The sequence below is a fragment of the Emys orbicularis genome, chromosome 9 (assembly GCF_028017835.1).
Source record: "Emys orbicularis isolate rEmyOrb1 chromosome 9, rEmyOrb1.hap1, whole genome shotgun sequence".
NCBI lineage: Eukaryota > Metazoa > Chordata > Testudines > Emydidae > Emys > Emys orbicularis.
The window spans coordinates 51,244,558-51,264,963 of NC_088691.1; the positions used below are offsets into that span (position 1 = coordinate 51,244,558).

Sequence of the window (20,406 nt, forward strand, 5' to 3'; positions counted from 1 at the left end):
AAAATTTGTGTCTAAATACGATCGACTTTAATTTTTATTACATGTAAAAAAAATGACTTACATTAATTTAAGCTTTGTATCCTTGTTACTGAACCCGTGGTTTAGTGGGTTTCACATCTCTCTTCCTGGCACTAGGCCTACATTTACCACCACCCATATATTTACCATAATAAGAAGCTAATATTAATCATTCAAAATATAATAAAAATACATTTACCATTATCAAAAGAGATTTGTCCTTTGCCATCACAGCAATATCCCAATGTAGTCGAAGAGGAAAATGTTTATGAAATCAAGAATTGAAATTTACATTCAAACAAATTGGATTTTTAAATTTTTTAATACAATTTTTAAAATTGCATCCAGAGTTTGTAATGCAGTATTGTTTTAAATCCTGAGTGTGTGTACAATGCTACAGCGTGTCCAACAGAAATATGGGACTATGCTGTCACTCAGTGGCTGAGGCAGGTTTAAAGTACCCAGCATGAATTAATGTTAGATGTGAGTCAGGGAGCAGGGACAAATTGCACCGGGACAGGGGGGCAGTCAACATGAAGTGAGTAGCCATTTCTGGTATTTTTCCATTATGTATCAGATAAACACCAATTTTTACTTTATTGTTTGTTTCAGGGTGTTTTGTGGGTGTTTCTGAGGTAAAAGCCTAGCAGCAGGAGCCCTACAGACATGGGACTTACCAATATACAGCGGAGAATTGTTTGCCTCAGCAAAGTCATCCACATAGGAGATCCCAAAGGGCTGAATGGGAACAGTTCCAATCCCAGCTAACAGCTGGGCAACGACCATCAATGTCCACATGCTGGTTGCCTCTTTGTGGGGGTCCTGGGTGGTGTTGGGACACATAAACATATCATCCTTGTGGCAGAGATAGGCCTTGGTGTGACTGTTGTTACCTGGAACGAGATGGTAGTAGTGTTATAAACCCAAGCACCCACTCACTGACCATTACAACGTGCCATTATGCCCTCTCACCATCTGGCACCTCGTGTCATATTCTGCCCTCAGCACACCCCTGTCTTCTAGGAGTTGTGTAGGTGTTACTGAGGGCATAAGTTGAAGCTTTATGAGAGGTGATGATGCATGAGAAGTGAAATCCCAGCTTGACATTCAGGCCCAGGCTGAGTTTGCAGGGCTGGTTTTTGTACTTGTAATTGAGCAGATCACACACTCAGAGAGAATAAACTCTACCATACCACACGTAAAGTCACCTCATGGAGTAGGACCGCACTGTATGGCTGGTGATAGAAGGTGCACTGCCCACTCAGTGCACAGCTGAGGCTGAGCTAACTACTTAGACCCCTCTTTAAACCTCCTTACTGGTCACACATGCTTGGGTGTTGGTGTTCAGCTAGAACTGGGAACGTCCTCATTTTAATCAGCAGCTGTCATCACCTTAACATTCCTTCAAGGCATGTCGTTACCTTTAGTTTCAGGGGTCAGGATAGAAAGGAAATTGAGCGGGGACTGTTCTGATTAGAGACAGATGAAACAGAACCTCTCCAGTAAGCCACTTTTGGTACAGGAGTAAAGATAACAGTGTTCACCCAGAAGTATTGCTCTAAGAAGTTCCAGGTTAGCTTTGCAAGAGAGGATACTGAATTCCTTGCAAAGGCCACAGTAAATCTGGTTTCAATCTATTGATTAAAGTGCTTGTTGGTTCTAGGGTGACCAGACAGCAAGTGTGAAAAATCGGGACGGGGGTGGGGGGTAATAGGAGCCTATATATAAAAAAAAATAAGACCCAAAAATCGGGACTGTTCTTATAAAATCGGGACATCTGGTCACTCTAGTTGGTTCTATTTTAAAGCAGGCCAAATAATAATAGATATTTGGGGAGGGGAAAATCTGTATCCAGTGTAGAATAAAGGCATCATAGATGAAATATAATGATTCCTGGGCATTTATTCACTAGCTCTTTTCATTCTAGTTTCTTGTTCACCCCAATTGTTTCAACATTCCCAGCAACTCTTTTTAGTTAAGAAAATGACTCTGTGGCTCTTCTGTAGTTAGAGCAAATTACAACAAAACAGAAACAAATGTTTGTCCGATGATTATGGGTTTTCGCTGGCGTAATAGGACTGTGCATCCCAATAACAGGCTACCACAAAAATCCTTATGCAAGTTCATTAAAAGCAGTTCTTGCATGTGAGTGGTTTGTGCTTTCAGCATGAAGGAGCCTTCTTAACCATTGGAGATTTTTGCTTTAAAGAAAAGCAGAAGCAATACAACCATATTAAGGATTAATCTCATGCCAAATATCGTTTTGTAAAATCAAGTTGGTTGTAACTTAATGAGTACAGAAATACACGCCAGACCCACAACATTACTATTTCTCTTCAGTTCAGTATTCTGCATTCCTTTCACTTAGAGAAAGCCACCAGACAGATTTTATAGAAAGCTAACTTAAAATGTGCACAAGTAAAAAAAACAAAAACCCTGGCATGCCCAGGGGCCTCGCAATTTAAGAAAAGGTAACTTGTGTGAGACACCCCTAGGATTAAATCTATTTCATCTGCTTTGGCATTGGAGCTTTAGAACAGTCAGGGCATGGGTACCAGAAAGGGCAACTAAGACTCTGAGCTGAGAAGAAGAGACAGATCTGGATGGAAAAATTAGGACATGGCTATCATGGCCCATGGAGGGGCTAAATCCACAGGCACTGCTTTGACAATGTCCCCTTATAGCCAGAGCCCCCAGCTGAGGTGAATGAGGTGAAGTCAGATGGAGTCTTTCCATTCACTTCAGTGTTCTCCTAGCAATTCCTCTTCCCAATTCCCTCCCCAGGGCAATTGTTGTAGTTGCTAAGGCTGCTTTCAAATAACCCAATCGGGAGTGAGCTAGCAACATCTTGTGGAGACCTCTGGGTTTTGGGTTGTTTGGTTCTGCCAACCCTCTATCCTGATAGAGATTCGTTCTTACATTTAAAGGGTGGGGTTTTTGTTATATCCTTGGGGGCAACAGTTTTAGGAAGAAATTACTGGAGACACAGAGAGCTGTAAACCTTGTAGCAGCCATTTATTTCCACACTCAGAACTAACCAACAGCCAGCCAAGCTGGCTGGGCTATCCCCTAATAATCTAACTCAGTTGCCATAGCAACACAAGGTTCTATTACCACGACAACCAAATACACAACATATCCCTCCCCCCTTAATAAGAATGTCCCCTAAATAAAACAAACACTAAACTAGAGAAGGAGGGTAGACTGCCTCGATTCCCGGCTAAACCCCGGGGATTATTTTGCCCCGTAACCGTGGGTTCGCCCTAGCTAAAGATCCAGCCGACAAGGAGGCCTTCTGTCTCTAGGTGGATTACGGCGGACTTCTGGTGTTTTGCACCTGAAAGTGTCTTGGGCGCGGGCCTGACAATGGGCTCAGGGTTCGTAGGGCAAATGGGTGAGGATGGGGTATCAGCTTGTGCCGGGCAGAGGGGTATCTCTGCCGCTGGCAGTAATGGAGGGGAAAAGTCAGGAACAGGTGACTCTCGATTCGGTGTCTCGCTGGAGGTGGTGAAGTCAGGCAACTCAACTGAAGATGTGTCCTGAGGACTGGTACGACCTGGCAGCAACTGATCTACATGTCGCTGCCGGGTGAGATCCTCTGCAGTCCGGACTGTGTAGGAAACAGGTCCTGTTTGAGCGATGACAGTGGCAGGGACCCATTTAGCTCCAGAAGTATAATTCCGAGCCCAAACCGGCTGTCCTGGGCTAAAGGTTCGGTCTTTTGCTCTGGGTGCACGCCTGATGACTTGATCTTGCTGCTGACGTTGCACAACTTGTCGGGGTTCAGAAGGTTTCAGCAGATCAAAGCAAGTGCGCAGCTGTCGTCCCATCATTAGAAAGGCCGGGGATGCCTTGGTCGTAGCATGAGGTGTGTTTCTGTAGGATAGTAAGAAGGTGTCCAGACGCTTTTGAGTGGACAATTGTCCCCTTGCCGATTTCAAAGCTTGTTTCATTGTCTGCACAAATCTTTCAGCTAATCCATTGGTGGATGGATGATATGGTGCTGAAGTGATGTGGTGTATCCCATTTGCCTTCATAAACTTTTGAAACTCCTGAGAGACAAACTGCGGTCCGTTGTCACTCACAAGTTGTTCTGGCAGACCAAAATGACTAAAGAGTCCTCGTAGTGTTTGGATAGTACTCTCTGCAGTAGTGGACTGCATTATAGAGACTTCTGGCCATTTAGAATGGGCATCTACCGCCACCAAGAACATGCTTCCTTCAAGGGGGCCAGCGAAGTCAACGTGAATACGTTGCCATGGGTTTTCAGGCCAGTCCCATGGATGTAGGGGTGCCCACTGGGGTGCATTCCTCACACCCTGACAAGACATACAAGCTCTTGCCTTCTCTTCAATAGCACTGTCCAATCCAGGCCACCAAAAATAGCTTCGTGCAATTTCCTTCATGCGCACTATTCCACAGTGACCAGAATGGAGCTGTTCTAACAGCTGTGATCTCAGTGGTGGTGGGATAATGACACGTCTCCCCGACAACAAACAACCAGATTGGATTGATAACTCCATTCTCCGGGACATGTAGGTAACAAGGTTGGGTGAGACCAGAGAGGTTCGTCGAGATGTTCCATGCATCACCAGGTCCATAACTTGGGACAATACTGGGTCAACTCGAGTTGCCTTCTTTACCTGAGTAGCGGTGATGGGTGTATTCTCTACCTGTTCAAAGTAAAAGATTTCCTTCTGGGCACTATTTCGACGGTTGACTGGCAAAGGCAGCCTTGAGAGACCATCCGCATTGCCGTGCAGAGTGGATTTCCGATATTTGATTTCATATGTGTGCGCGGAAAGCAACAGTGCCCACCGTTGCATATGATAAGCGGCTAATGGAGGAATGCCGGTGTGGGGTCCAAAAATTGAAGTCAGGGGTCGATGGTCTCTGAGAAGAGTAAACTTCCGTCCGAACAGATACTGATGAAACTTTCGAATTCTGAAAATCATTCCCAATGCCTCACGTTCGATTTGGGCATAGTTAGTTTCTGCTTTGCTTAGAGTGCGTGAAGCAAAAGCAATAGGTCGCTCTTCTCCCGAAGGCATGATGTGTGACACGACTGCTCCCACTCCATAAGGGGACGCATCGCAGGCCAACTGTAGGGGTAAGGATGAATCAAAGTGCGTCAGAACTTCAGAATTTAGCAATGCATCCTTAGCTTTGTTAAAGGCAACATCACAGGCTTCAGTCCAGTTCCAGGCCTTGTTCTGCCCAAGGAGTTCGTGAAGTGGTTTTAGCAGTGTGGCTAACTGTGAGATGAACTTTCCATAATAGTTCAATTGTCCTAGAAACGAGCGAAGCTGGCTAACATTTTGAGGAGGGGGAGCCTCCATAATAGCCTTAACTTTGGCAGGGGCATCAATGATGTGTCCCAAATATTCAACAGAGGGCTGGAAGAATTCACACTTGTCTTTGCGGACTCGCAGTCCGTACTCTTCCAGTCTTTGTAGGGTAGCCTCTAAATTCTTTAGGTGATCCTCCTCATTCCTTCTAGTGACCAGGATGTCATCCAGATAGCACTGGACTCCTGGCAAGCCACACAAGATCTGGTCCATAGCCCTCTGGAACAGGGCGGGAGCAGATGTTATTCCGAAGGGTAGGCGACAGTATCGATAAAGCCCCTTATGCGTCACAATAGTCAACAGCTCTTGGGACTTTTCATCAACATGCATCTGTAAATACGCTTGACTCAGATCAATCTTACTGAACTTTTGTCCCCCAGTCAGGCCTGCGAAGAGGTCATCGATGCGGGGAAGCGGGTATTGCTCTGCACACAACACTGGGTTGACAGTGACCTTAAAATCACCGCAAATCCGGAGGGAGCCATCTTTCTTCACTATTGGAACAATAGGAGTTGCCCATGGGCTATGGGTAACTGGTATTAGGACTCCATTTGTGACCAGGCGCTCCAGGTCCGCTTCAACCTTCGGCCTGATGGCATATGGCACAGTTCTGGCTTTCAGATATTTTGGATGACTGTCAGATTTAATGTTCAATGTCACAGTGATTCCCTTCATACTTCCCAGATCCTCTCCAAAAACAGCAGCATGTCTCCTTAGTATAGTGGTCAGACCGGTTTCTTCTTTAGTCACTCGGTGCACTTCTGCCCAATTCAGCTGGATCTTCCTAAGCCAAGACCTACCCATTAAGGCTGGGTAATTACCTCTCACCACAAACAGTGGCAATTTAGCAGCCTGTCCATTGAGCTCTACCTTAACATCAATAGTGCCCAACATGGGCACAGCTTCTCCCGTATATGTCTTCAGCACTGTTTTTGTTGCTTTAAGCGGAAGATGCTGTAGCTTTTCTTTATACACAGTCTCTGAGACCAGCAAAACGGCTGCACCAGTGTACAGTTCCATGCGTATAGGTTTGCCATCCAACAACGGGGTTACCCAGTATTCATGTAAGCCCACTGCCAAAGACAAAACGTGGAGTGGCTCTTCTTCTTGTGAGAAGGTGTCTCCTTGGCCATCCTGGGTCTGCTCTAGGGTATGCAGATTTCCCTTTTTGGTTGGCCAGACCACAGGCCTCTTTTTCTTTTGTTTACAGGCACACGCAATGTGTCCCTTTTTGCCACAGTGTCGACACACCAGGTCCTTACACCAGCATTCTGATGCAGGGTGACCCGGCTTACCACAGCGGTAACATTCCTGACTCCCCACAGTTTTGTGGGTAGGTTCTTGTGACACCTTATGCACCCTAGGGGATGCACCGATGGATTGTGCTTCCTTTGTAGCCAGTTCCATGGAGACAGCAATATCAATGGCCTTCTGTAAGGTAAGCTGAGCTTCTGTCAATAGGCGCTTCCTTATAGCTTCACTGTGCAGGCCACACACTAACCTGTCACGTAGGGCATCATTTAACATCTCCTTAAATTCACAGTGTTCTGCAAGCTCTCTCAAAGTTGCTATAAATTGTACAACTGTTTCATCATCTTTCTGGTCTCTTTTGTGGAACCTATATCTTTCAGCAATTACCAGTGGTTTTGGAGAAAAATGGGACCCCAGAATTTCCACAATGTCACTGTAAGATTTAGTCTCTGGCTTAACAGGGTGCAGTAAGCTGCGTAGCAGGGAGTAGGTCTTAGCCCCTACAACACTTAAGAATATTGGCACCTTCTTCACTTCTGTAATGTCATTTGCAATAACAAAAAGCTCAAAACACTCAGTATATACATGCCATTGCACTATAGTCTCCTCAAAAGGTTCCAGAGTCCCTGTAAGTGTAGCCATGATTTTAGTTTCAGTTTGCACAGTCAGTGCAAACAAGCCAGTTCTCACTCCCTTCCAGCAGCAAACAAGGTTTGTTTGTTATTTTTTTTGTTGTACCTTAACTTCTACTTCCTTCTGTTGCTGGGGCAGCACAGATATCCCATCCTCATCGCCACGTTGTTATATCCTTGGGGGCAACAGTTTTAGGAAGAAATCACTGGAGACACAGAGAGCTGTAAACCTTGTAGCAGCCATTTATTTCTACACTCAGAACTAACTAAGGGTACGTCTATACTTACCTCCGGGTCCGGCGGTAAGCAATCGATCTTCTGGGATCGATCCCGGAAGTGCTCGCCGTCGACGCCGGTACTCCTGCTCCGCGAGAGGAGTACGCGGAGTCGACGGGGGAGCCTGCCTGCCGCGTGTGGACTCGCGGTAAGTTTGAACTAAGATAGTTCGACTTCAGCTACGCGAAGTCGTATTGGCTGGTAATGGACCAGCCCCAACAGCCAGCCAAGCTAGCTGGGCTATCCCCTAAAAATCTAACTCAGTTGCCATAGCAACACAAGATTCTATTACCACGACAACCAAATACACAACAGTTTTCAAAAGGACCAAAGGGTCAGGTTTTTAAAGGTATTTAGATGCCTAAAGAGGCATATAGATATCTAATGGGGTTTTCAAAAGTGCCTATGTAATACCGACAGACCCTGGTCATCGGCGGGGGGGATCGAACCTGGGGCCTCTGGAGCTTAGTGCATGAGCCTCTACCGCATGAACTAAAAGCCAACTGGTTGTTAGCTAAGGCTGTAGCACAAACTCATTAATCTCTCTCTCTAGGTGGTCTCAGTGCCACTAAATGGGACAGAACACCACACCCAGGAGGTGTGTGGGTTACACCTACTCCAATGGGAGTTAGGTGCCTAGAGCCTTCAAAAAGCTCACTAGGCATCTACTTGCCTTTACAAATTTGTTCCTAAGTGACTTAGGAATTTTTCAGAATGCCACCCAAAGCTCTGTGGGGCAGGAGCTATACATTCTTGTGTGTTTGTACAGCACCTAGCACAACAGGGGCCCGATCCTGATTGGGGTATCTGGACCCTATACATTCTAATCATAAGAATAAGAATATCTTAACCCACAGAGATCCTGGCACTCCTGACAAGTGTTCTGAGCCTTCCAGCTAAGCCTGTGGCAATGCAATCTGTAAATGCACATAGCCAGCTGTCAGGGGATTGCCTCTGGAAACCACACTACCACGGGAGTAGGCAGGAGACTGGCACCAATAGAAGGTTGCCTAGTGCAGCATGGCAAAAGAATCTGTCCTCTCTTCTCACTCCCTGAAAACTTATCTCAGAGCCAGTTGATTATTCAGCGCCCTCTATTTCTGGGTAACTAAAATAACAAATAGAGGCCAACTCAACTCCCCAGAATACTTCGTGGTGCTGCTATGGGAGTTCGCAGGCTTATGTCCGTAGAGAGGAATGTAACTGTGCCACCCTTTCATATCACCACGTAACAGCACAACATGCATGACTGGGCTTGTGCAGCACCACGTCTAAACACAGAATCACAAGGCCTTCTCCATTACTGGGCCCATACCAGTTTGCAGTGTAACAGCATTCGTCACATCGGTGGGGAGCACGGGTAAGGCTCATGCTATACCACAACCCCAGTGCAACAGACACAATTTATGCACCAGCACAGCTTCATGAAACGCCTGGAACAACACGGCCCTGGTGCACAAGACATGCTCCATGTGAACACACCTGTCCATGAATGCCACAGCCGGAAGCCACAAGGCTTTTAACATATGAGGCTCTAGTAAGAAAAGAATCAGAGTAGATGACACCTGTTCCCTGATCCATTTCATTGGTCAATAAAGTACAATTCCTGTTGTAAATCCAATCATCAGTTCACAAACTGTCTAGCTGTGGGACCAAGGCTCCTTTGTAAGATCACTGGGACGCGTGGCATTTGTCTGACATCCTACCCATGGGCTAGTCTGTTAATCAGCCAACTTTTCAAACAAAAATGTTTGGGTGTGGATGGAAGTGAGGCAGCTAATGATACAGGTAAGAACCTGGTTTTCATACTTGGCAGAGGATGAACTCTGGAAAACGCGGAGTTCAGTGGTGGAGAGTTGTTTTTTAATTATGTTTAATAGAACCTGGACTTCAGAAGAGCACTGGTCATGGCAATTTGCCCAGAGCAAGGAAGCACTGACCTGGAATAACAAAGCCAGGGGGCTTTGCCTTTAGCTTTCCCTGTCCCCACACCTTTCAGCAGAGTTAGAATGAGTCAGATACCCATTATTGTTATTTATATTTCAGGAGTGCCCAAAGGTCCTCACTGAGCTTGAGGTCCATCACACCAGTTGCTGGTACACAGGGCCGGCTCCAGGCACCAGCCTGGCAAGCAGGTGCTTGGGGCGGCCGCTCCAGAGAGAGGCAGCACGTCCAGCTATTCGGCGGCAATTCGGCAGACGGTCCCTCACTCCCGCTCGGAGCGAAGGACCTCCCGCCGAATTGCCGCCGCAGATCGCGATCGCAGCTTTTTTTTTTTTTTTTTGGCTGCTTGGGGCGGCCAAAACCCTGGAGCCAGCCCTGCTGGTACAAACACAGAGTCAGAGACAGTCCCTGCCTAGGTTGCCAGTTTTGGTTGGACGTATTCCTGGAGGTTCCATCACATGACATATTCTTTAATTAAAGATTAATCTTTAATTCCTGGAGACTCCAGGCCTATCCTAGAGGGTTGGCAACCCTATCTCTGCCTCAAGTTATTGCAGGAGCGACACAAGCCCTCTTGGAGGGAGACTTTAGTGAATCTGAGTCGGTGTCTCCTTTTTTGCAGAGAAGAACAACTAAGTCTAAGGGCTGGGTTTTCAGAATTTCACAATTTTCTTGTGGAAATCTGGCTCCAACTGAGCGTGCTCACTTAAAAGGCTGGCCCTGGAAGGAGGAAGTTACAGATTCCTGATGGGCGCCACCTCCATTTCTAGCCAGCCTGAAATGGTACCACCAGCAACACTTTGTCAGGCAGCAAACTGGGGCTTTTGCTGGCACATGTAAACCTAGGATTGCTCCTGGTATGCCTGAAAATGGGAACGTGCTTGCGGGAACGAGAAGCCAAGCGGATTGCATTCAGATTAGAGTTCTGGATGCCTCCCCCGCATTGTTCCAGGATAGTCACCCCAGGAGGGGGCTGAGCACAGAGCACCATCATGTTTCCAGCTCTTCCTGCTTGTGAAGAGAATTGCTCTGGCAGCAGGGCACAGGAAGACTGACACATGACAAGCAGAGAGACATTCACGCATGTCCATTAACTTCTCTGGGCAGGCAACATATATACACCATATAAGACCCCCAATCCCGTGGGGCTCCTTTGGCCCTAATCCAGCTTCACATTCACTTAAATAAGACATGATAAGCAAGTTATTTCACAGAGATTGCAGCATGCCTCACAGGTGTCAGAAGATGTGAGGGCGGAGGGCCAAGTGGGGTTAAGCCCTCCAAGAAGTGCAGTGATTGGCCTGAAATGCACCGCCTGAGATGCCTCAGTGTTACTATGCAACTGAATGAATATGTACGCAGAAGTCAAAGCTGTGCATTGGCATGGCTGTGACGAGCTGAGATCCACAGTCCTAAAGCCATAATGTCATTTACAAAGGCGTCTCCTCACTGGAAATGTCTTCACGCCTCCTTGCAGGACAACTGCATTTGTTTTATTGCAATTATCAGCTCCTGGGGCAAGAACGTTAGCAATGCAAAGCTCCATGTGTATGTACAGGGGTCACTAAATGATGCTGTGTATTTATATTACGGCAGTGCCGAGAGGCCCAAACTGAGATCAGAGCCCCATTGTACTAGGCGCAGTACACAGACATAAACCCTGCCCCAAACAACTTGCAACCTCAGTAGACAGGGGAAACAGAAGTGAAGTGAAGTGACTTGTCCCAGGAATCAAACCCATGTCTCCTGACTCCAACCTCCCCTGGCCCACACGGCCACTCTCTAAACAAACATCTGGCAGTAGAGCATTTGTTTTCAATAGGTCGCTTAGTCTGTTCTACTGATCCCTGAAAGAAAACAGTAACTAACAACAACAGTGCTGATGACGTTAGCAAAGGAATCACGCGTCTCATGGTTGCGGAGCCTGCAGTGGCAGCTCTTGTGATGATGCATAAAGTTCCTCTGTTCCCACCATTTTTCAGGGCTGGTTTGGAAACATGGGCTGTGCTCTGAGTGAGAGCTTGTGGGGCGCAGAACCAGGCCCCAGCCTTGCCACATCAGACCCTATGGGAGTAGAATGGAGCAGAGGGTTGTGGAGTCGGGGAAGAGCTACTGCAAGAGCCAGGGGCAGGGAGAAAAGGAAGCTGGGGTGAGAGGGGGAATCTGGGAAGCAGTTTCTGGATCCCAGGGACAGAGGTGGTCTGGGGCAGCAGAGAGGAAGGATAAATAAAATAAAAATGAAGTATTTTTAGCTATTTCTGCAATTAATTATAATTGGATCCATTTTTGTAAATAAAACATTGTCATTGTTACTGGACAATTTATCTAGTAGATCACAATTATGCGAAGCAGGCAAAAGGATTTAAAAGAAATGTATGAAATGCATTGAATATGAGGAGGAATTCAAAAGAAATAATGTTTAAGGATGATAAATGTAGTCACTGCACTCAAAATGGGTTGTGTAGTTATGTCAAAATGGCCCAAAACCATAAATCTCTCTGGTCTTAAATCTTATCCAGCTAAGCATCAGTCTTGAAGTCAGTCCACATTGTCCATCTGTCTTAGGGTTTGTACACTGGCCCATCATAATTGAGGTGTGAGGGGCACATACAGCTCATGTTTTCTAAAATAAGGGCATGATTCTTTGTGTCTGACTTATGAATGAGCAGGTGACTGTACCAGAGAATGGGAGGGAAATCTGGGGGGAAGGGTCAGGGAGGAATGGGGTGGGGGGCCGGGTGGAGGGGAACTAGGAGGGCGGAGCTCGAGACAGTCATAGGAAATTAATGACATTTTGCCTGTCTTAAAGGGTCAGTGGAGTCTCTACCCAGCAGTCAGGGAGAGGGATGCATGTGTGTGTGTGCGTGCATTAAAGGTTGTCTTTTCAACCCAAAATGACCACACACACACTGGCAGAGGAGCAAAGGGGAGTCAAACGACAGAGTAAAAGCCATGATTTGTTGGGTTTTTCAAATCTCAGGATTTCTGCTCTCTTGCAGCTGGCAATACTGCAATAAGTTCAGGTCTTTTACACGTTCTGCACCCCCAGTGCATTCCTGGCAAGGAGAAGAAGAGGGTGAGCATCCTGACTGGGGAGGCTCATGCTGCCCCCAGTGGATGTGGTGGGGAGTTACACCCCCCAGGAGGAGATCAAGTCACTTACCCGTGTTCATTTGGGCAAACTCGTACCGGTCAGAGAGGAAGTGTGGAAGGGTCACCAGGAAAGCCCCCAGGGCCAGCAGGAGGCCCCCCAAGCCGATAAGCCGGGGGCGGTGAACTCGATTGCCAAAGTAGCTGACGAAGATGATGAGGGCGACATTGCCAATCTGGGGTGGGGAGAGCAAAGTGGAGAGAATGTCACGGAGGGCAGGAAGGAGACGAATGTCTGAGAGTCTATTCTCCATTGGGGCCTCTGGATGCTACAATCAGCACAATGAAAAGCACAACAGGCACCATGCACTGAGAGAAAGGGGTGGGGGTCACTACAAAGGCATCATTAGCCACCCTGTGCTGAGACAGCACCTCACAGCATCTCCTCTGACAGGATAGACTTAGGGTATGTCTACGCTACAAAGTTAAGTTGACTTAATTTAAGTTGAGGTCCACCCACCACAGTAATTAAGTCAGTCAGGCATGTCCACACCACACTCACTGTGACAGTGGAGTGCATCCTCACTAGCAGCACTTGCTTCGATGCAGAGAGCAGTGCACCATGGGTAGCTTTCCCACAGTGCAACTAGCTGCAGGTGGGGTTGGAATGGACTTGCAATGCCTCATGGGACCAAAACATAGTTGCAGGGGGGAATGGGAACATGGCTTGGACCTCCCATGATGCAGCTTCCTCCCTCCCTACCCTGCTATCAATGGCAAACCCATGTTTTTTCGTGCCTTTTTTCAAAATCCAGGCTTAGCCGCATGTAGCCCAAGAAGCATGGACCCTGCTCAGCTGTGCAATATTGTTGTGAGCATTACAAACACCTCGCGTCTTATCCTGCAGTATTTCCAGAGCTAAGATAGGAACTGTCACATGGAACATTGTGATGTCTTTCAAGCAGCCCTGCTGTAAGCCATAGAATGAAACAATTCCTGGTTGCTGCTGGCAGTCATGCAGCAGTTGAACACAGTGGAGCAGCATTTCTGGTCCTGGGAAACAAGCACTGACTGGTGGGATCACTTTATTATGCAGCTATGGGATGATGAGCAGTGGCTGAAGAACTTTCGAATGCAGAAGGCCACTTTCCAGGAATGTTGTGCAGAGCTTTCCCCATCCCTGAAGCGCAGTAATACTAAAATGAGACCTGCTCTGACAGTGGAGAAGCAAGTAGTGATTGCTCTGTGGAAGCTTGCAATGCCAAATTGCTACTGGTCAGGGGGAATCAATTTGGAGTTGGTAGAGCCACCATGGGAGTTATTGTGATCCACGTTTGCAGGGCCATTAATAGACTTCTGTTAAGAAGGGTAGTGACTCTGGGCATTGTGCAGAACATAGTGGATGGTTTTGCATGATGGGGTTCCCTAACTGCGGTGGAGCTACTGATGGAATGCATATCCCTATCTTGGCACCAGACCACCTTGCCAAAGAGTACATACACAGAAAGGGGTACTTCTCAATGGTGTTGCAAGCGCTGGTGGATCACAGGGGGCATTTCATCGACTTCAACTGGGATGGTCAGGAAAGGCGCATGACGCACGCATCTTTAGGAACATAGGTCTGTTCAGAAAGCTGCAAGCAGGGACTTTCTTTCCAGATCACACAATAACCATTGATGATGTTGAAATGCCAATTGTGATCCTGGAGACCCAGCCTACCCCTTGCTCCCATGGCTTATGAAGCTGTACACCGTCCACCTGGAGAGCAGTAAGGAGTGGTTCAACAATAGGCTGAACAACTGCAGAACAGTGGTGGAATGTGCCTTTGAACATTTAAAGAGTCACTGTCGTTGTTTGCTTAGTAAGTTAGACCTCAGTGAAAGCAGTATCCCCATTGTTATCGCTGCCTGCTGTGTGCTCCCTAATATCTGTGAGACAAAGGGAGAGACGTTTCCGCAGGGATGAGAAGTGGAGGCAGAGAGGCTGGCAGCTAATTCTGAGCAGCCAGATACCAAGGTAATAAGAAGAGTCCAGTGAGGAGCTCTGTGTCTCCAGAAGGCTTTGAAAACCCATTTCAGTAATGAGCCACAGTAACGTGCGCCACTTATCTGTTTTGTGCCTTCCCATACCATCCACGCCATTGCATCAATTTCCCTGTGCCTCCCCTCCTCCCCCAAGGTCCCCATTCTTGGAATAAATAAAGAATATTTAATTCTCCAAATGTTGACTTTTATGGCACAAACATAAAGAAACTAAAAGAACAGAAAAATAATTTAACCTTGGGCAAGCAGTGGGATAAAATTGAGAGGGGAGAAACCAAGTCAGCTTGTCTGTAAAAGCACAGAAGTCTTGACCATCAACAGGTCTTCGCTTTGGGTCGGGATCTCCACCATTACCACACTGTGAAATTTCAGATGTAAACATCTGAAAATGTGAAACTGACTAATTTTAAAACCATATGACTGTGAAATTGATCAAAATGAGCTATGACCTTGGTAGGGACCTATTCATGTGCTAAAGCTCCGCAGGTTTCCTTAAAACACCAAAGTGGAGCATCTGAATTCCAGACTTGGCTTCTCGTTGTCTGGGTTGTCATGGATTGGGGCAGACTCTGCCAGAAGAAAGGGTTCCACTCAGCTTCCAGCTAGTTAACAGCTGTTACTGTTGGATGATTTACGCTTCTTCATATCCTCAGCTGATGTAAACCACCCTTGCTCTATTGACATCAGTGGGGCTATGCTGATTCACATCAGGTGAAGATCTGGCCCTAGATAGCTTTCAACATGCACACAAAAATATGCTCCATAACAATCCCCTCAGTGTTGTGTTGCATAAGGATTTGAATATACGACTAACACAACTAAATCCCCACATGATGCTTTGGAAATGTCCCTTTTGGGAGCTGGCATAAACTCACAACCTTCCCTCCCCCCGCAATTCAGTGATAAAGTCACAATCCATCACCACCTCCTTTCCCATTTGTTCCTGGCAGAGATATGCTCTGGTATCTGGAGCTCTGTAATGTGAGGTGATGTTTGGATCTAGGTGTTCAGTTTGAAGCCATTTCCCTAGTATTGCTGTAGAGATCTCAAAACAATTCTACAAAGCATACAATTCATAGCCAAAATGGGTGAGTTGCATAAAGTTATAATTACATGTGTTTTGTCAGTCTGGAACAAACTTAACATTATTAAATTAGTTGTTTGTGTCTAAATATCCTTTTTTATATATTTGTGTGGCCTGACTCATTTGTCCCTTGTGATTCTTGGAATTTCTTTAATAGTAAATGAGAAAATTTTATAATCCCAGAAAGACAGGCAGGGGAGCTCACATAAAAATCTTATAAAGCGTTGAAACAAAGACAACTCTGTTGTTTGAAAATTGATGGTCTCTGAATAAGATGACAGAGACTGTTATTTCAACCACCTCACAGTTATTGCTGTAATGGAATGTACCACATGCTGTCGTCTGCCTTGCTTGAAGATGAAGTCTCTAAGCACAGGGCAATATCTTTTATGGATGAGAAGTACTGGGGACGTTAGTATGTCCCAGCTGTGAGTGTTAGGACATGGTTCAGGGCTTTGCCAGAACATTTCAGGGGAACCGATGTTATAATCACTTAAAGCTGATATTTGGCACATTCAGATTGGAACTTGTATGTTTCACCACATTTTAGGTCTGAGTCAAAGCCCAAAGTCAATGGAAAGAGTCCCACTCACTTCAACGGACTTTGGATGTGGACTTGTATCTAGAATGGTTTGGAGCACAGGAAATGCACTTTCCAGAAGAATGACCACCCGGCATTGCCAGGGTGCACATTGTAAACTCATATGGATGTGGATGATGGGTATAATTTGTGACACTAAAAGCATAAGGTGGGATTTTCAAAGGTGATCAGCATTAGCCTAATTCTGCTGCCCTTGAAGTCAGTGGTAAAACGCTCATTGACTTCAAGGGCACCAGAGTCAGGCCAGTGCTGAGTGCTTTTGAATATCTGTAAGGCTAGAATTTTCAAAGAGGGACTAGGAGAGCTGGGCAACCAACTCTCTTAGGCTTCTTTGAAAATCCCACCCTAAATCCATAATTTGTCAGTTGAGCACCCTACGTATATACAACAAGTACCATTCCAAGTAAGCGGAACGCCGGCATTTGTCCCAGAAAATGCTGAGAACATGAATGTGAATAAAATATATTAGACTTTCATAAGAACCAGATAATCTGTATTTGTTTATTTCACAAAATACACCCAATTAGGCATTCTGGGGTGCATATGTATTTTACCATTGGTTACACAGCAAGAGAAAAAAATAATTCCTCAAAATTGAGCAATCACTAACTTCCACTCCCCACATAAGAACCTGGGAAAAGAAATGGGCACCAGGCCCTAAAGGTTGACAAACATGGGCTCAGCCAGACCAGTGCAGGAAGTAAATTCCAGAGATTAAGATTTTCCAATAAGAACATTTAGTACCCAGACAATTACATCTAGGGCTGTTAGCTGGCGTGCCCTAGTGACCTCAGAACCAGAGAGCTTTCCAGTGAAATGCAATAATCTAACCTAAAAGTCACTGAGGCAGAGATCACAGTGGTGACATCCAGATCTGAGAGAAAAAGCTCACAAAAATCTGGCCTGGCATAAGTGAGAAAAAGGGGCTTGGAGGCACCAATGGCACCAGTGATTCCAGGAAGAAACAGGGATCCAAAAGTACTGCTGTGAACTGCTTTGGAACAGAGAGAAGAGACCTCCCTCACTGATGCAGATGGAACCACACCTCCACCCCACTTATTACTTATCCTCAAGATCCTTCCCCAACCCACTCTGGGCCAGATTTTCAGAAGGGCTCAACACACAACATGCTGAACTCTCTTGAAAAATCTGATCATATGGAACCTATGCCTGTCCGGATTAAGCATCCAAATCTTGCCCAGAAATTGGGTTAGACTGAAAATCTGTGCCATCCACAACCCATAAGAACAGGACAGAGCTGCATGATATCACAACATAGAGGTGATAGTATTACCCAAGTCATTTCAGTACCTTCCTCAGCAGCTCCACATACACATTGAACAGGAGGGTCTTATAGGACCTCATGTAAGCTAAATACCCCGTACAAGACACCTAGCAATCACTCCAAACCACCCTCTAGGACCTCATGAGCAGGAAAAAGCTGGAGCCATTCCAAAGCAATAACCAAAACAATACCAAAGGTAAGGTCCTCAGGCCAGCCAACAAAATATCATGGTGATTGCTGTTGAATGCTGCCGAAAGATCTAAGAAAACCAGCACGGACGCCTAACTTTCATCCACAGCAAGGAGGAGATCGTCGGCCAACAAGCCGGTATGTGGGTGGGCCGGTGCTATCTGGATGACTCCATAGTTGCCTGGAGATGATAGGAGAGGGGGAGACAGCTGGTCAGACTGCTAGAGATAAGGCATATTTATGTGAGGGGTGGCCTAACTACCACATATGTGAAGGAAGCTGGCAACCTGCCTTTCCAAAGGGAAGTGATAACTATCTGAATGGGCCAAATTAAATTTATAGAGAACGAATGAATGAGCTAGAACAGGGGTAGGCAACCTATGGCACATGTGCCGAAGGCGGCACACGAGGTGATTTTCAGTGGCACTCACACTGCCTGGGTCCTGGCCACTGATCTGGGGGGCTCTGCATTTTAATTTAATTTTAAATGAAGCTTCTTAAACATTTTAAAAAACTTATTTACTTTACATACAACAATAGTTTAGTTATATATTATAGACTTATAGAAAGAGACCTTCTAAAAACGTTAAAATGTATGACTGGCACGCGAAACCTTAAATTAGAGTGAATAAATGATGACTCGGCACACCACTTCTGAAAGGCTGCCGACCCCTGAGCTAGAAGGTAAAAGGAAATAAAATGTTTAGGATGAAAGGAGGAAAGAGAAGCATTAATCTGGGTGTCTGACCAGTGCTATCTAGCTAGCTACTGTCTAAGGCACTTCTACACCACCTCTTACCATACCTAGCTAACTGTTGGCTTCTATATACCACTGTGCACTGATTTCATGCCAGGACCTGCATTGCAATGTTAATTGAGTTTCTCCAATTGGAGCTACCCATTTCAGGAGCCATACATGTAATAAGGAACAGCCTTGATGGAATTCTTGAAGAGAATGCTCTGTGCATGTGCAGCAGCCACCTTGTTAATTAAACACCTCTGAGGTTTTACATTTTTCCTTTCCAGACTTGACTCTGCCCTAGCCAAAGACCATCCACTTGCCAAACTTCAGGTTTAAATCAAAGCTGTTCCTGAGTCATGAGGAGCTGAGTTATAACTCGAAAACAGCCAAACTGAGGCCAGCCCAGTAATACAGTGCTACTGCTACCCGAAACCATGCAGGGAATGCAAGTTCAAAGTCAGTTCTTTGCTTCAGGATCAGCAGGAGCTGGGAACACTGGGGAGCATACTCCATTCTTAGGGCTGTTGATGGCTGCGTCTCCTCTTAGCAATGGCCAGAAGGAGCTGAGAGCATAGGCACTGACTCTGTGGGTGCTCCAGGGCTGGAGCACCCATGGGGAAAAATTAGCGGGTGCTCCACCCCCACTGGCAGCCAAGCTTCCCCTGCCCCCACCTTGCCTCTTTCTCCCCACCCCCCCGAGCGCGCCGTGTCCTCCCCCTCCCTCCCAGCGCTTCCTGCCCACCACCTAACAGCTGTTTGGTGGCATTTAGGACTTTCTGGGAGGGCAGAGGAGGAGCAGGTACACGATGCGCTCAGGGGAGGAGGCAGAGAAGAGGCAGGGCAGGGGCGGGACTTGGGGAAAAGGGGTGGAATAGGGGCGGGGCTGGAGTGGGAAAAGGCGGGGTGGGCAGAGACTTTGGGGAAGGGGTGGAATGGGGGTGGAGCGAGGGCGGTGCAGGGGTGTGAAGAGACGGTGCAGGGGCAGGGCGAGTGGCGAGGTCGAGCACCCACCAGGCAGAGGGGAAGTCAGCGCCTATGGCTGAGAGTGTTTGGTGAACAGAGGCACTGATTCACATTAACACTGCTGCAGGAGTGGAAGGGGACTATTTACACATTCCCTGTTCAGGGGCTGTAGGGCCTAGTGCATCACTGGTGCAGAGCTGAAGACTGCCTTTGCTCTTGATTCAGCAGGGTGCTTCAGTATACGCCTAACTTTAAGTGCCTTGCTGAGTCAGGGTCCTAAGTTGTGCCCCTGTTTCAATGTCCCCTATGGAGCTTTGCAGGGGCATGGAATTGCCAGGGCTCAGGTTTTCCCCAGAGACGCCTCCCCCACCCCGCCATGCTTGGAGCCCTCCTTCCTCTAACCTGTCCCCACTTTGACACCGCTCAACCTTCTACCCACCCCAGAACGCTGCATGCGTCTGCAGCTGCTGCAGAGATGGCACAGAGCAAGCAGAACTGGCTTTGTGCCTGGGCAGAGGGGCCTATGCACCTGTGGCATTCTCCAGGGGATTCATACCTGCCCTACAGCCCCTTTTGCACCAGTCTAGCTGGATCTATGGGCCCTCCTGGCAGGGGAAAGAACAAAAAACCTACAATTCAGGGACTAAACCACAGCTGTAAGCCAGGTCCCAGCCCAGAGTGAATGACGACATCTGAGTTAGGAATGCCTGAAAACAGGGATTTCTTATGGAAAATGCTGACAGATCCCTAATTATGGTGGCACTACTCCAGCGCTGCTATAATAAAACCTAGCAGCATTTAGTAATGCTCTATTTTAGTCCCAGGTAATGCGAAGGATTCGGTAATGTTTTGACAAATGCCCATGAAACAAATTGGGGGTTGCACCTTCATGTAACAAGACATCACACATTGCATCCAGCAGTAGTTCTGAGGGCCTGGCA

General features: G+C 46.7%; 1 protein-coding gene across 1 annotated transcript in view; it reads right to left on the bottom strand.

The window, feature by feature from the left end:
- Positions 1-20,406, bottom strand: part of SLCO2A1 (solute carrier organic anion transporter family member 2A1) — a 91,141-nt gene that overhangs the window by 45,380 nt on the left and 25,355 nt on the right. The window contains exons 3-4 of the mRNA XM_065411033.1: positions 12,633-12,795; positions 696-911 (exon numbers count right to left, since the gene is read on the bottom strand). Of these exons, the coding sequence (XP_065267105.1) occupies positions 696-911; positions 12,633-12,795 (379 nt within the window). The remainder of the gene's footprint in view (positions 1-695; positions 912-12,632; positions 12,796-20,406) is intronic.